Source organism: Triticum aestivum, chromosome 5D (assembly GCF_018294505.1).
Source record: "Triticum aestivum cultivar Chinese Spring chromosome 5D, IWGSC CS RefSeq v2.1, whole genome shotgun sequence".
In the NCBI taxonomy this organism is placed as follows: domain Eukaryota; kingdom Viridiplantae; phylum Streptophyta; class Magnoliopsida; order Poales; family Poaceae; genus Triticum; species Triticum aestivum.
In genome coordinates this window covers 93936002-93950496 of record NC_057808.1, presented here as the reverse complement: position 1 = coordinate 93950496, position 14495 = coordinate 93936002, and the positions used below count along the sequence as shown (strand labels likewise).

General features: G+C 42.3%; 1 protein-coding gene and 1 long non-coding RNA gene across 2 annotated transcripts; one reads left to right on the top strand and one right to left on the bottom strand.

Annotated features, from left to right (window-relative positions):
- Nucleotides 1–9241: 9241 nt before the first annotated feature.
- On the bottom strand, nt 9242–14473 carry LOC123119645 (uncharacterized). The gene is made up of 2 exons (XR_006458782.1): nt 14055–14473; nt 9242–9453 (listed from the first exon to the last, which is right to left on the bottom strand). It is a non-coding gene; the product is annotated as an uncharacterized lncRNA (long non-coding RNA).
- On the top strand, nt 10562–12521 carry LOC123119644 (AAA-ATPase ASD, mitochondrial). Its single transcript, XM_044539507.1, has one exon. It carries the CDS (start codon nt 10658–10660, stop codon nt 12233–12235), a length of 1578 nt encoding a protein of 525 aa, XP_044395442.1. The 5' UTR covers nt 10562–10657; the 3' UTR covers nt 12236–12521.
- Nucleotides 14474–14495: the final 22 nt, after the last annotated feature.

Sequence of the window (14495 nt, the reverse complement as noted above, 5' to 3'; positions counted from 1 at the left end):
ACCCAGGAGACTTGGAGATGAAGTCAGAGGAGCCACGAGGCAGCCACAAGGGTGGAGGGTGCGCCCCTGTCTTGTGGGCCCCCTCCCGTGACCCTCCTAACCTAATTCTTTCGCCTATATATTCACATATATTCCGGAACCACCAGAGGCATCCACGAAAACACTTTTCCACCGCCGCGACCTTCTGTACCCGTGAGATCCCATCTAGGGACCTTTTCCCGCACCCTGCCTGAGGGGGATTCGATCACAGAGGGCTTCTACAACAACTCTATTATTGCCCTTCCGATGAAGCATGAGTAGTTTACCACAGACCTACGGGTCCATAGCTAGTAGCTAGATGGCTTCTTCTCTCTCTTTGATTCTCAATACCATGTTCTCCTTGATGTTCTTGGAGATCTATCCGATGTAATACTTTTTTGCGGTGTGTTTGCCAATATCCGATGAATTGTGGATTTATGATCAGGTTATCTATGAATATTATTTGAATCTTCTCTGAATTCTTTTATGCATGATTTGATATATTTGTAATTCTCTTCGAACTATCGGTTTGGTTTGGCCAACTAGATTGGTTTTTCTTGCAATGGGAGAAGTGCTTAGCTTCGGGTTCAATCTTGTGGTGTCCTTTCCCAGTGACAGTAGGGGCAGCAAGGCACGTATTGTATTGTTGCCATCGAGGATAAAAAGATGGGGTTTTCATCATATTGCTTGAGTTAATTCCTCTACATCATGTCATCTTACTTAAGGTGTTACTCCATTCTTTATGAACTTAATACTCTAGATGCATGTTGGATAGCAGTGAATGTGTGGAGTAATAGTAGTAGATGCGGAATCGTTTCGGTCTACTTGACACGAACGTGATGCCTATATTTCATAATCATTGCCTTAGATATCGTCATAACTTTGCGCTTTTCTATCAATTGCTCGGCAGTAATTTGTTCACCCACCGTATTATTTGCTATCATGAGAGAAGCCTCTAGTGAAACCTATGGCCCCCGGGTCTACTTTCTACAATATTAGTTTCCAATCTACTATTTTGCAATCTTTTACTTTCTGATCTATAAAACAAAAATACCAAAAATATTTACTTTACCGTTTGTTTAGTTTCACCTATCTCTATCGGATCTCACTTTTGCAAGTAACCATGAAGGGATTGACAACCCCTTTATCGCGTTGGGTGCTAGTTGTTTGATTGTTTGTGCAGGTATTGGTGATTTGTGCATTGTCTCCTACTGGATTGATACCTTGGTTCTCAAACCGAGGGAAATGCTTATCTCTACTTTGCTGCATCACCCTTTTCTATTCAAGGGAAAAACCAACGCAAGCTCAAGAAGTAGCACCAACCTTGGTGGCCTCCCACACCGCCTCTTCGCCCTATAAATTGCCAAAATTCCAAAACCCCCGAAGATAACCCTAGATCAGAAGTTCCCCCACCGCAAGCCTCTGTAGCCACGAAAAACCAATCTAGACCCCATTCCGACACTCCGCCGGATTGGAAACCATCACCGTTGGCCATCTTCATCATCCCGGCGGCCACCATGATGAGGAGGGAGTAGTCCACCCTCGGGGCTGAGGGTTTGTACCAGTAGCTATGTGTTTAATCTCTCTCTCTCTCTCTCTCGTGTTCTTGAGATGTCACGATGTTGATGTATCGCGGGCTTTGTTAATATAGTCGGATCATATGGTGTTTTCCCCTCTCTATCTTGTTGTGAATTGAGTTTTCCCTTAGAGATTTCGTTTTATTGGATTGAATACTTTTATGGATTTGAGAGCACTTGACGTATGTCTTGCTATGAATACCCCTGGTGATAATGGGGTATCATATTGATTCACTTGACATGTGTTTTGGCACTCAACTCGCGGATTCCTGAGGTGACATTGGGGTAATCTATGCATAGGGGTCGATGCATGTTCTCATCTTTTATTTCTCCGGTAGAAATCTTGGGGCACTCTTTGAGGTTCTTTGTGTTGGATGGAATATTATGAATCTGAATTTGCTTTGGTATTATTTTAGTACAAACTCTTGATAGATCGATTGGAAAGAATAACTTGGTGTTATTTTAGTACTCTTGATAGATCGATCGGAAACAATACCTTGGTGTTACTTTAGTACGAACTCTTGCATAGATCGATCAGAAAGAATAGCTACAAACAATTTCTTCTTATGTTCTCCGCTAGATAGGAACTTTGGAGTGATTCTTCATCGCACGTTGAGGGATGGTTATATGATCCAATTATATTAGCATTGTTGAGAGATTGCACTAGCGAAAGTACGGACCCTAGGCCTTGTTTTCAAGCATTGCAATACCGTTTGTCCTCACTTTTTTTACATGCTACTTGCTGTTTTTTATTGTCACTATCACAAAAATCAATATCTACTATCATTACTACACTTTTATCACCATCTCTTCGCCGAACTAGTGCACCTATACAAATTACTATTGTATTTGGTGTGTTGAGGACACAAGAGACTTTTTATTATTTGGTTGCAGGGTTGTTTGAGAGAGACCATCTTCATCCTACACCTCCCACGAATTGATAAACCTTAGGTCATCCACTTGAGGGAAAATTGTTACTGTCCTACAAAACTCTGCGCTTGGAGGCCCAACAAGAGTCTACAAGAATAAAGTTGCGTAGTAGACATCAAGCTCTTTTCTGGTGCCGTTGCCGGGGAGGTGAGTGCTTGAAGGTATATCTTTAGATCTTGCAACTGAATCTTTTAGTTTCTTGTTTTATCACTAGTTTGGTTTATAAAAACAAAATTACAAAAATGGAATTGAGGTGGTCTCATATTTTTCATCTTTATAATGTCTTTCTTGAAAATGATGGAAAGGAAAATTGTGCTCATTTGATAGAAGAAGAATTCAATAAAATGTTTTGCATAAATGATGAGTATGATTGCAATGTTGCTAGTGTGAATTCTTTGAATATTCATGATGCTAGTGATATGCAAAGCCACAAGCTTGGGGATGCTATGTTTAATGAAGATGATGTTTTTTGACCCCCAAGTTTTGATGAGAAAAATTATTATGATGAAAGCATGCCTCCTATTTATGATGATTATATTGATGAAGTGGGTTTGGAAGAGTGTCGACTCTATGTACTAATGATCCCACTATTTTGGAGGGTGTTGAATCTTATTGTGATAATTATGAAAGGTGATTTGGAGAGGTCATGACTTTATTTAGTGATGAATCCACTATTTTGGAAGAGGTTCCAATTGACTATGACAACAAAGTTGCTATCTATGATGATTCTGGTGATGACATGTATGCTATAAAGAATAATGATAACCATGAAACTTGTCATCATGATTTTAATTTTCAATCCCATGATAGTTATTTTGTTGAGTTTGCTCCCACTACTATTCATGAGATTAAATTTGCTTATGTGGAGAGTAATAAAATTTCTATGCTTGTGGATCATGAAAAGAATGCTTTATGTGATGGATATTGTTGAATTCGTTCATGTTGCTACTGAAAATTATTATGAGAGACGAATATATGCTTCTATGTATCTCAATAATATCAAGTTTCCTCTCTTTATGATGAAAATCTTGAAGTTTTACTTGTTTTACCTTCCTATGCTAGTTGATTCTTTCTCCCATAAATTATTTGCTCACAAAATCCCTATGCATAGGAAGTGGGTTGGGCTTAAATGTGCTAGTCATATGCTTCATGATGCTCTCTTTGTTTTTCAATTCTTATCTTTTATGCGAGCATCATTGGAATCATCATGCCTAGCTAAAAATGCATTAAACAAAAGCGCTTCTTGGGAGACAACCCAACATTTACCCCTACTGTTTTTGTGCGTTCACATGATTAAACTACTATATTAATCATGTTTTATAGCTTTTGTTTCAATAAAGTGCCAAGTAAAGCCTTTGGGATAGTGTGGATGATAGTTGACTTGATTCTGTGCAAAAACAGAAACTTTTGCACTAAGTCCAGGAATTTTAAAAATTCACTGGAACGTGCTTTTGATCTGAATTTTTTACAGATGATTTATATACAAATTTTCTACATTTTCCTAATTTTTCAGAATTTTTGGAGTTACAGAAGTATGGTTGGAGGACAGATTACTACACACTTTCTGTTTTTGACATATTATGTTTTCAATGCATAGTTTGCTTGTTATCTAGTTTCTATGGCTTATATTGCTCAATATAAATTGTGGAAATGACAAGGTACAGTAGGCATTGTGTGAGAACAATTATGAATCTTGTCTTTGACTGTACCGAAGTGAATGATTTGTCTTTATCATACTAACCTATCTCACGAAGTTCCATTAAGTTTTATGTGATTGAAGTTTTCAAGTTTTGGGTGAGATATCGATATGAGGAGAATAAGGAGTGAAAAGACCCTAAGCTGGGATGCCCAAGGCACCCCAAGGTGATATTCAAGGAAGATCCAAGCAACTAAGCTTGGGGATGCCCCGGAAGGCATCCCCTCTTTCGTCTCCAACAATATCGGTAACCACACTTGGAGCTATATTTTTATTCATTACATGATATGAGTTTTGCTTGGAGCGTCATTTTATTTTGTTAGGATTTGATAGCTATTATTCATAATAATGTTTTGCAACTTTTATTTCAATAAAAGTGGCAAGGGTAGCCTTTGCCATGCTTATTTTGCAAGTACATGAGTTGCTGTTTCAAAACAGAAAGTTTGTCGTTGTTGCAAAAATTCCCGAGAAAAGTTAGAATGTGATAAAATGTTGATTTTTTTTCACAATAAGCTATGATAAATTTTCTACAGTGTGGTAAATTTTTCAGAATTGTTTGAGTTAAATAACTATGGATACTTCTTCATCCATTATAAACTGTCCTGTTTTGGCAGATTGCAGTTATGTTTGCATATATTTGCGTGTTTAATGATTCTATTTGATGATATGAGTATTATATATGCAAAGGTATTTAGTATGCGATGTTGAATAATAATTTTAGTGATTTTCTACAGTAGAGAATGATAAGGTTTTGCATTGATTTATACTAACTTATCTCACGAGTTCTTGTTGAGTTTTGTGTGTATGAAGTTTTTAAGATTTAGGGAAACCGTGATATAAAAGGAATTAAGGAGATGCAAAAGATAAAGCTTGGGGATGCCCAAGGCACCCCAAGATAATATTTCAAGAAGTCTCAAGCATCTAAGCTTGATGATGCCCCGGTAGGCATCCCACCTTTCTTCATCGACAATTATCGGTTAGTATTGGTTGAGCCTAAGTTTTTGCTTCTTCACATGAGTTGTGCTATTCTTGGAATGTAATTTTGTTTTGTTTTACTTGATGTTTTAATAAAATACTTAGATCTAAAAGTTTTTAAATAAGAGAGAGTCCTCAATTAGCTACCCCTTTACTTAACTACTCGCTTGATCTTCACTTATATCTTTTTGGAGTAGTTTGTCATTTACTGTTGTGCTTTACTTATATCCTATGAGTAAATTTTTGAATGAATTGAATATCATGAAGTTGAAATTATATGTTCATATAATGCCTAGTAGTAGCTTCACATTGGGTTTAGAAAGTGAAATATTTTAAAGCTTGACAATCACTATATTGGTCATACAAGCGATTTGTGAATGATTAGTATAAGGAAGAGAACTTTCACATACAAATATATTATCTTGGACATCTTCTATGATTGTGAATACCCATTAATTATTTTCAAACTTGAGCAAATTAGTTGAAGTTGGACAAGGAAGACAACGTAATGAGTTATGGCTGTGTATATTTGCATAGAAGTTATATTGTCACGGATCCTCCAACATGCGGTGTTTGCCTAGGATCTTTTGCTAGCCAAAAAACTCGTACTAAGTAGAGATACTACTTGTCAATCCAAAAACCCTTAAACCTAGTTTCTTGCCATGAGTGTCCATCATACCTACCTATGGATTGAATAAGATCCTTCAAGTAAGTTGTCATCGATGCATAAAGCAATAAAAATTGCTCCTAAAGATGTTTGATCTTTTATTGTAAGGGAAAATTGAGCGTTGTATGAACTTGTGACGGCAAAGTAATAAAAGCGACGGACTGCGTAATAAAGGTTGCTATCATAAGGGGCAATATAATGTGACGTTCCTTTGCATTAAGAGCTTGAGCATCCAAATAAAAAGCGCATGACAACCTCTGCGAAGGGCCTATCTTTTACTTTTCAGTATTTACTTTTATGCAAAGAGTCAATAGTATGCATTCTCATTTCAACCTCAATTATTCTCTAGTTGGCAAGCATCATGTGGTGGGGAAAGATGTAGGCACATATGACCAGTCAAATATTTTTTATCATGAATTATTATTGTTGAAAATTATCTCCATGATAAATGAGTTGGGAGGCGAAACATTAAGCCCCTATCTTTCTCTGTGTTCGATGGATGCCATTTGTTCTAAGAGTATGCTTTGAGTACTAGCAATCATGGAAGACTATATAATGATTGAGTATGTGGAGCTCTTACTTAGACTCTATTGAATAAGTTGAATTGCACACTTGTTTGGTGACTAAGAATATAGGTTCTTGAGTTTCAAGAGAATTCATTGCTTGAACCTTAACATGTGAATTGGGTGCTACTTTAACATGATGAGTTTTATGAGAAAAGTTGATGTTATGATGCTAGGAAAAGTGGTTGAAATTATCATTGATCAAACTTATGCACTTTGCTAACATTCACACTTCATAAATTATTTCTTTTATCATTTACCTACTCGAGGACGAGTAGGAATTAAGCTTGAGGATGCTGATACGTCTCCAACGTATCTATAATTTATGAAGTATTCATGCTGTTATATTATCATTCTTGGATGTTTTACAATCATTTTATAGCAACTTTATATATTTTTTTGGGACTAACCTATTGACATAGTGCGCAGTGCCAGTTGTTGTTTTTTGCTTGTTTTTTACATCGCAGAAAATCAATAACAAACGGAGTCCAAATGCAGCGAAACTTTTTGGAGATTTTTTTTTGGACCAGAAGACACCCAGTGGGCCAAAGAAGTGCCAAAGGGGAGCCCCGAGGGGGCAAAACCACCAGGGCACACCTGGAGGCCCAGGCGCGCCCAGGTGGGTTGTGCCCACCTCAGTGGCCTCCCGCACCGCCTCTTCGCCCTATAAATTGCCAAATATTCTAAAACCCCCAAAGATAACCCTAGATCAGAAGTTCCGCCGCCGCAAGCCTCTATAGCCACGAAAAACCAATCTAGACCCCGATCCGACACTCCGCCGGAGGGGGAAACCATCACCGATGGCCATCTTCATCATCCCGGCGGCCACCATAATGAGGAGGGAGTAGTCCACCCTCGGGGTGAGGGTTTGTACCAGTAGCTATGACTTTAATCTCTCTCTCGTGTTCTTGAGATGTCACGATCTTGATGTATCGCGGGCTTTGTTAATATAGTCAGATCATATGGTGTTTTCCCCTCTATCTTGTTGTGAATTGAGTTTTGCATTTGAGATTTCGTTTTATCGGATTGAATACTTTTATGGATTTGAGAGCACTTGATGTATGTCTTCCTATGAATACCCGTGGTGACAATGGGGTGTCATATTGATTCACTTGATATGTGTTTTGGCACTCAACTCGCGGATTCCCGAGATGACATTGGGGTAATCTATGCATAGGGGTTGATGCGCGTTCTCGTCTTTTATTTCTCCGGTAGAAATCTTGGGGCACTCTTTGAGGTTCTTTGTGTTGGATGGAGTATTATGAATCTGAATTTGTTTTGATGTTATTTTAGTACTAACTCTTGATAGATCGATCGGAAAGAATAACTTAGTGTTATTTTAGTATGAACTCTTGATAGATTGATCGGAAAGAATAACTTGGTGTTATTTTAGTACGAACTCTTGGATAGATCGATCAGAAAGAATAGCAACAAGCCATGCAGGACCTGGACTGGGTAGTTGCAATGCAAGAAAAACTAAAACTTCACCCGTAGCAAGTTGTGGCCTTTTGTGGAGTGGGTAAAAGGAAGAGGTCATAAGATCACTCGAACCAAGTGGATCTTCGAGAACAAGCAAGGTGAGCATGGGCAAGTCATCAGGAACAAGGCAAGGTTAGTGGTACAAGGTTTCACCCAAGCAGAAAGGTCTAGATTTTGTTGAGACATTTGCCTCCGTTGCCCATCTTGAGTCCATTCACCTTTTTCTTGCATATGCATCTTTCCATGATTTTGAGTTATATCAAATGGATGTCAAGAGCGCATTTCTTAATGGTCCCAAATATGATTTGGTATATGTTGCACAAGCATCGGGCTTCGTTGATCCCCACCAGAATGATGAGCTCTATAAAATCCACAAAGCGTTCAAGCAAGCCCCACATGTTTGGTATGAAAAACTTAAGGAGTTTCTATACATATATTTGACCGAGAAAGTATTATTTTTCTACAATGCCCAATATACACCATCCTCTTGAGTCGAAGTAGGTACATCGGCCACAAAAGATTTAAGGTTGTCCCATTGCCCCAACGGATCATAGGTGTTAGTCTTCTTCTAAAGTTGGTAGGCACATATCCTTACCCCTGAAATCCTGAACAATATAGTCCTGCAGGTTGCTATAATATCAAGTAGATGAGGATATTGTATACCCAGTGACAGGACAGAGACGCAATCCATCTTCTACAAAAGCGACAGCGATGCAGTGACCAAATTAGCAACCGGAATCTTAATTTGGTTGGTTGCAAAGTGAGCGGAGGCAGCCAACTCTGCAGTTGCCGTTGCCTTTGGCATTAAGGACTTGTTCGGAGTCACTCCAGCTCCTAAGGGCATCTACAACGCGGCGCTAAGAACAGGCGCTAAGGATCTTAATCCTGGCCGTTTCGCTAATCTAGAGAATATTTCTCTGGCGCCTTTCAGGCAGCGGTGCCAACTTTGGCAGCGGACGCTTCAGTTCATTAGTAGTTGATTTGACCTGAGATTGTTAGCGCCTTCCAGGTTCCGAGCGTTGGAGGTTGAGACGCTTATGCAAACGGTAGACAATATCTTTTTTATTTTTAATCCTTAAGCGTCTACAGAAGTGGCTATGCAATGGAGATGCCTTAAGAATACGAGGAGCTGCGGAGCATCTGTTTCCCGGCTCCGTGCTTTTTAACTCCATCTCCGGGAGCGGTGTGGTGAGTGGCGGGTCTCCGATAAATAATTCCACTTCTGTGGACTGGTCGATCGATGTCGATGCTCGCCCGCTTCTTCTCAGCTCCGATAACTCCTCACCTGCTCCGAGGGCGACCGCAGCGGCGCGTGCTTAGGCTCAACCTAAGCAGATCATCACACAAATCATTGGCATATTATATATGCAAGCACACGGGCGTCCAGTCCAGGTCGAGCTACAGCTTTCCATGGAGACAAGAGTAAGACCACCCCAAGGCACACGACATCAAAGAGGGCCAGCTCCAGGTCGGGTCGGCGGTGGCCACCATCATCTTGCTTCTCCACCACTTTCCGCCTATACCACGCCGCTCGCCGGCCACCTGCACCTGGGGACATCAAGCAAGGTGACAAGTGATAGAATTAGAACGATTCCCTTTCAAAAGATGCAGCGTTTCTTAAAGGAAAAATATCAGCTAGCTCTTGTAATGTTGCTATGTAGAGTGTACTGCCAAGGACTCCACGTATACTGGGCAAAAGGCCTATCTCTTCTGATAGCTCATCTTCTCCTGCTCCGACGACGACAACAACGGCTACCGGTAGCGCTCAAGTCAAGTAAATCACCACACCACACAGATCTTTAGGATTAGATCAACCTAGCCTATGCTATGACTAGACCGTTAGATCTTGAGGAGACTAAATTTGCAGTTATTTTTCACTTCTGTGGAGCACAACAGGCCCTTTCCCCCACTGAATTCTTTCACAAGTTTTGGGATTTGATTTGATCTGACCTTCTTGACCTTTTCAGCACCACCTGGCTTGATGTGTGTCAACCTAGAGATCAAGGTGGGCTTGGATTTACTGAATTTCGATTCTACAAACATCAGTCCTGTATGTAAATGGCAGAATTCTGAACATCAGTCTTGTATGAAGTGGCAGGATTTTGTTAGCGCTGAAAACCTGCAGAAAGTTACTCTACTTCATCAACCAAAAGTAAACCATCTCCTAGTGATTCTCACTTCTTGTCCAGCATCAGGCAAGTGGCAGGATTGCTGGTTGCTTGCTAGTGAAGAATGCCAAGAAGGAAGGCGAAGCAAAGGACACAACATCAGAGGAAGCCAATGGAGACATGAAGCAAGGTGACAAGTGAAGTGAAGTGACAGGAGCAGAGTGAGCTGTACTCTCCCTTGCATAAAAAGATACAGTGATTTTTCTTCTTCAAAAAAATTGTACTATGGATTGAGTACTACAATACGAAACACTCCAACATGACCTGTTGGCTAGACCCAACCATTCACTCATCTTGTCTCAATCTGTACTGGGAAAAGGGAATTCATGAGTTTGTTCCGTGTGTATGGACTCGCCGATTTTTCTCGGCTCCAACAGCTCCTCTCCACCTACCCCGACGATCTGCTCCGATAACGACAAAGACGACGACCTGGGTTAACCTAAGTGAATCACCACACGTCTCCAGCCAGCATTATATACACGCACAACCACTCACTCACTCAGGTGCCGTCCGGTGCAGAGCCAAATAGAGCTACAGCCTTCCAGCAAGAAAAACCCAAGACACAAAAATCAAGAGGTCCAGCCATGGAGGTGGCGATGGTGGAGTGGTGGCCATGGTTCGGATCGGCGGTGGCGAGCACCATCTTCCTATGGTCCATGGTGCAGAACCACATCCCGGACGCCCTCCGCCTCAACCTCGCCGCTTTGGCCGCCAAGCTCACCGCCTACTTCAACCCTTACCTCCAGATCACCATCTCGGAGAACGGCGCCCAGCGCTGGAAGCGAAGCGAACTCTTCCTCGCCGTCGAGGCCTACCTGAGCGACGCATGTGCCCGTCGCGCGCGCAGGCTCAAAGCTGAGCTCGGCAAGGACAGCAAGAACATCCAGGTCTCCATCGACGACCACGAGGGAGTCACCGATGACTTCTCCGGCGCCACGCTCTGGTGGCACGCCTCCAAGCAGCGACCCAAGGCCAATGTCATCAGTTTGTACCCTGGCGAGGACGAGAAGCGCTTCTACCGGGTCACCTTCCATAAGCGACACCACGACCTCATCGTCGATTCTTACCTGCCTTTCGTCCTCGGTGAGGGCCGCACCGTCATTATCAAGAACCGCCAGCGCCGCCTCTTCACCAACAAGGCCAGCGGCAGCTCGAGCCCTTACGGGGCCAAGAGCGCCTGGAGCCATGTACCGTTCGAGCACCCGGCGACCTTCGACACCCTTGCCATGAACCTGAAACAGAAGGAGGACGTCATCGACGACCTCATGGCATTCCAAGAGAGCAAGGAGTACTATGCTAAGGTCGGCAAGGCGTGGAAGCGCGGGTACCTCCTTTACGGCCCGCCCGGCACCGGCAAGTCCACTATGATAGCCGCCATGGCCAACTTCCTCGACTACGACGTCTACGACCTCGAGCTCACGGCCATCAACAACAACACCGAGTTGCGGAAGCTCTTCATCGAGACGACGGGCAAGTCCATCATCGTCATAGAGGACATTGACTGCTCCGCTGACCTCACCGGAAAACGCCGCAAGGACAAGAAGGCCTCTCGCGACAAGGACTCCGATGGCAACGACAAACCCAAGCTACCAATCGAGCCAGAGAAGGATGACGCGACCAAGGTGACGCTCTCTGGCCTGCTCAACTTCATCGACGGGCTGTGGTCTGCGTGCGGCGGCGAGCGGATCATCATCTTCACCACCAACTACAAGGAGAAGCTGGACCCGGCACTGATCCGGCGGGGCAGGATGGACAAGCACATTGAGATGTCTTACTGCCGCTTTGAGAGCTTCAAGGTACTCGCCAAGAACTACCTAGATGTCGTCGGGCATGAGCTGTTTGGGGAGATTCAGCAGCTGCTCGAGGAGACCGACATGTCGCCCGCTGACGTGGCGGAGAACCTGATGCCCATGTCCAAGAAGAAAAAGAGGGACCCTGACGTGTGCTTGGCAGGCCTCATCGAGGCGCTCAAGCAGGCCAAAGAAGACGCGGCGGTCGCCAAGGCGAAGGAGGAAGAGAAGGCCAAGGAGGCTGAAGCGAAGAAAGCCAAGGAGAAAGAGGAGGCTGAAGTGAAGAAAGCCAAGGAGAAAGAGGAAGGGAAGGACAAAACATCAGAGGAAGCCATTGGAGACAACATGCAAGCTGACAAGATACAGGAGTAGAGTGAGCATGTCCACTACATGCTCCGTGACCAAGAGATGCAGTGTTGGTTCAGATAAGACATATATCACTCAACTGAAATAAAATAATGTAGCTTCCTTTTCTCATTTGCTAATTCACACATGAAGCGACTGTTGTAATGTTGCTATAGGTAGAGTAAGTAGTACAATACTACATAATCCCAACACTGTGTATTTGTAAATGCAGAACGAAACTTAGCTTGTTTGCATAAGTACGCATTTCCTCATTTCTCTACGAAAGACAGCAGTCTGCCAGAAGTTGAATTTACACATGGCCCGCACCACATTCAGGTTCTCTTTGTCTGACGAGATGTCCTGACCAGATCCCATGAGCGCAGTGCTAGAGCTGGCATTCTCAGAATCCTGCTGCGCAGCCTCCTCACCAAGTAATCCAGTTCTTTCTTCCAAAGCTGGTTCTTCTCGCTGTTACGATTTCGTCTTCTGAGCCCTTACAGCCACAGCTACAGGAGACATGACCAACAGCAGGAGGGTCACAAAGCACACACTCTGCCCAGCTGAACTTATCACGAATACTTGGTCGCGGATTATGACAACCATCAGGCTTTGTTTGGTAGAAGTGGATTGGGGAGGTTTGGGGAGGGGGGATTTCAGGGGATTGGGTGAATCCCTTCCCTCCACCCAATCCCCTCAAAACCCCTTGAATCCCCCAAACCCCTCCATCCACAATCTTCTTTGTTTAAGTTTTCTGTTTGGTAGGCAAGTTTTGTCATACTGACATAACATGGTGTAGAACATTTAAAAATCCAAATTTACAATGTAACTAACTCCCCTTATATCCTTGCTACAGAATTGTAAAGGTCACCTAATAAAAATGAGACAAAGTTGCTACATGGGAATAATTCAGCAGCAGTTTTTCCCAGCAGCAACATAATTTTGCATGACTTGAAATCAATATCTCATCACAACAACAACTTTGCATGACTTGAAACTACAAACAGAATTTCCTTGCTTAGTTGTTTATCAAATTTTCATATTGTATTATATAATCTGAGAGTGGAGAATTAAATAATGAATGCATGGAAGATAGTACTAGCAGACTAGGCTAGATGGCACATATACTCTGATATTGGAGAACCAATGTTGCTCACCCGGATTATGCACCAAGAAAAGAAAATAAAAAACAGTTCCTGTGTACAGATGGATAAACAGGACAAAGATATATTAGAGTGTGAGAGTTGCACAAAAGTGGGATGTGGGAATCTTCTGAATCAAAAGATTAGCTAGCTTCATGATCAGGGCCGTATCCGAGAAAACGGAGGCCCGGTGCCAATTAAAAAATGAGGCCCTAGATTTAACAAATAGTAGCAACTATTTTAGAGAATTTTATTTAGAGAAAACAAATAGTAGCGACTAGATACAAAGGCTTTGTTATATGTATCATCCTTCTGCCTTTGTTTTAGGATTCAGTTACTAATAAAGTAACCAAGTTACAAGTGTACATGAGTGCTGCATCAGTTGCAAATTTATGGATGGGGACCAAAATGAAGCATACTGAAGAAGGAACCAACAATCAGTATCCATTGTTGGATTGCTATGAATCTAGAAGAATGGAACGTCCAATTTGCAAGTGCATCTATCATCTCTCTCTCTCTCTCTCTCTCTCTCTCTCTCTCTCTCTCGTCGCTTCAAGAAAAAGGGGTGATGCCACGAAACAAGATCAACTAAGATTCAGTTACAGATATTACACTGTTGTATTTGATAGAGAAGAATAGCGAACAGATAATGTTAATGCATAAAATGAACATAAGATCAATAAAAAATGTGTGGATACAGAGGTTACCATTGTTTGTTGTTCTTGTCCAAAAATACATCAATCTTCGTGGGGATACAGCAGCCTGTGGGAGGCCATAAATTAAACTAGAACCAAAATAACACCCCCAGCCCATGACACTAGGGAACAATAACAACAATCAGTGCTCCAGATCGATGGATTCAATTAGATAAATACCACACTCGCAGCTTGCTTCTAGCAGACCGGGCCAGAAGGCTACTGAAGCTAACTGTCGTGTTCTGCTAATGAGAAGAGACAGACAGACTCATCGATGGACGCATCGAACTGCTTCCATATAGGAGAGGAGAGGGATGGCCATGGAGGCAGCCTGGTCTGTTGGTGATCAATGCTTTATATATAAAGCTGGGAGGAGGCCTTTTTCCGTATGGACGCATCGAACTGCTGCAGAACGCGGCCATGGCCCTAGGTTTGCAGGAAAGGGGATGGAGA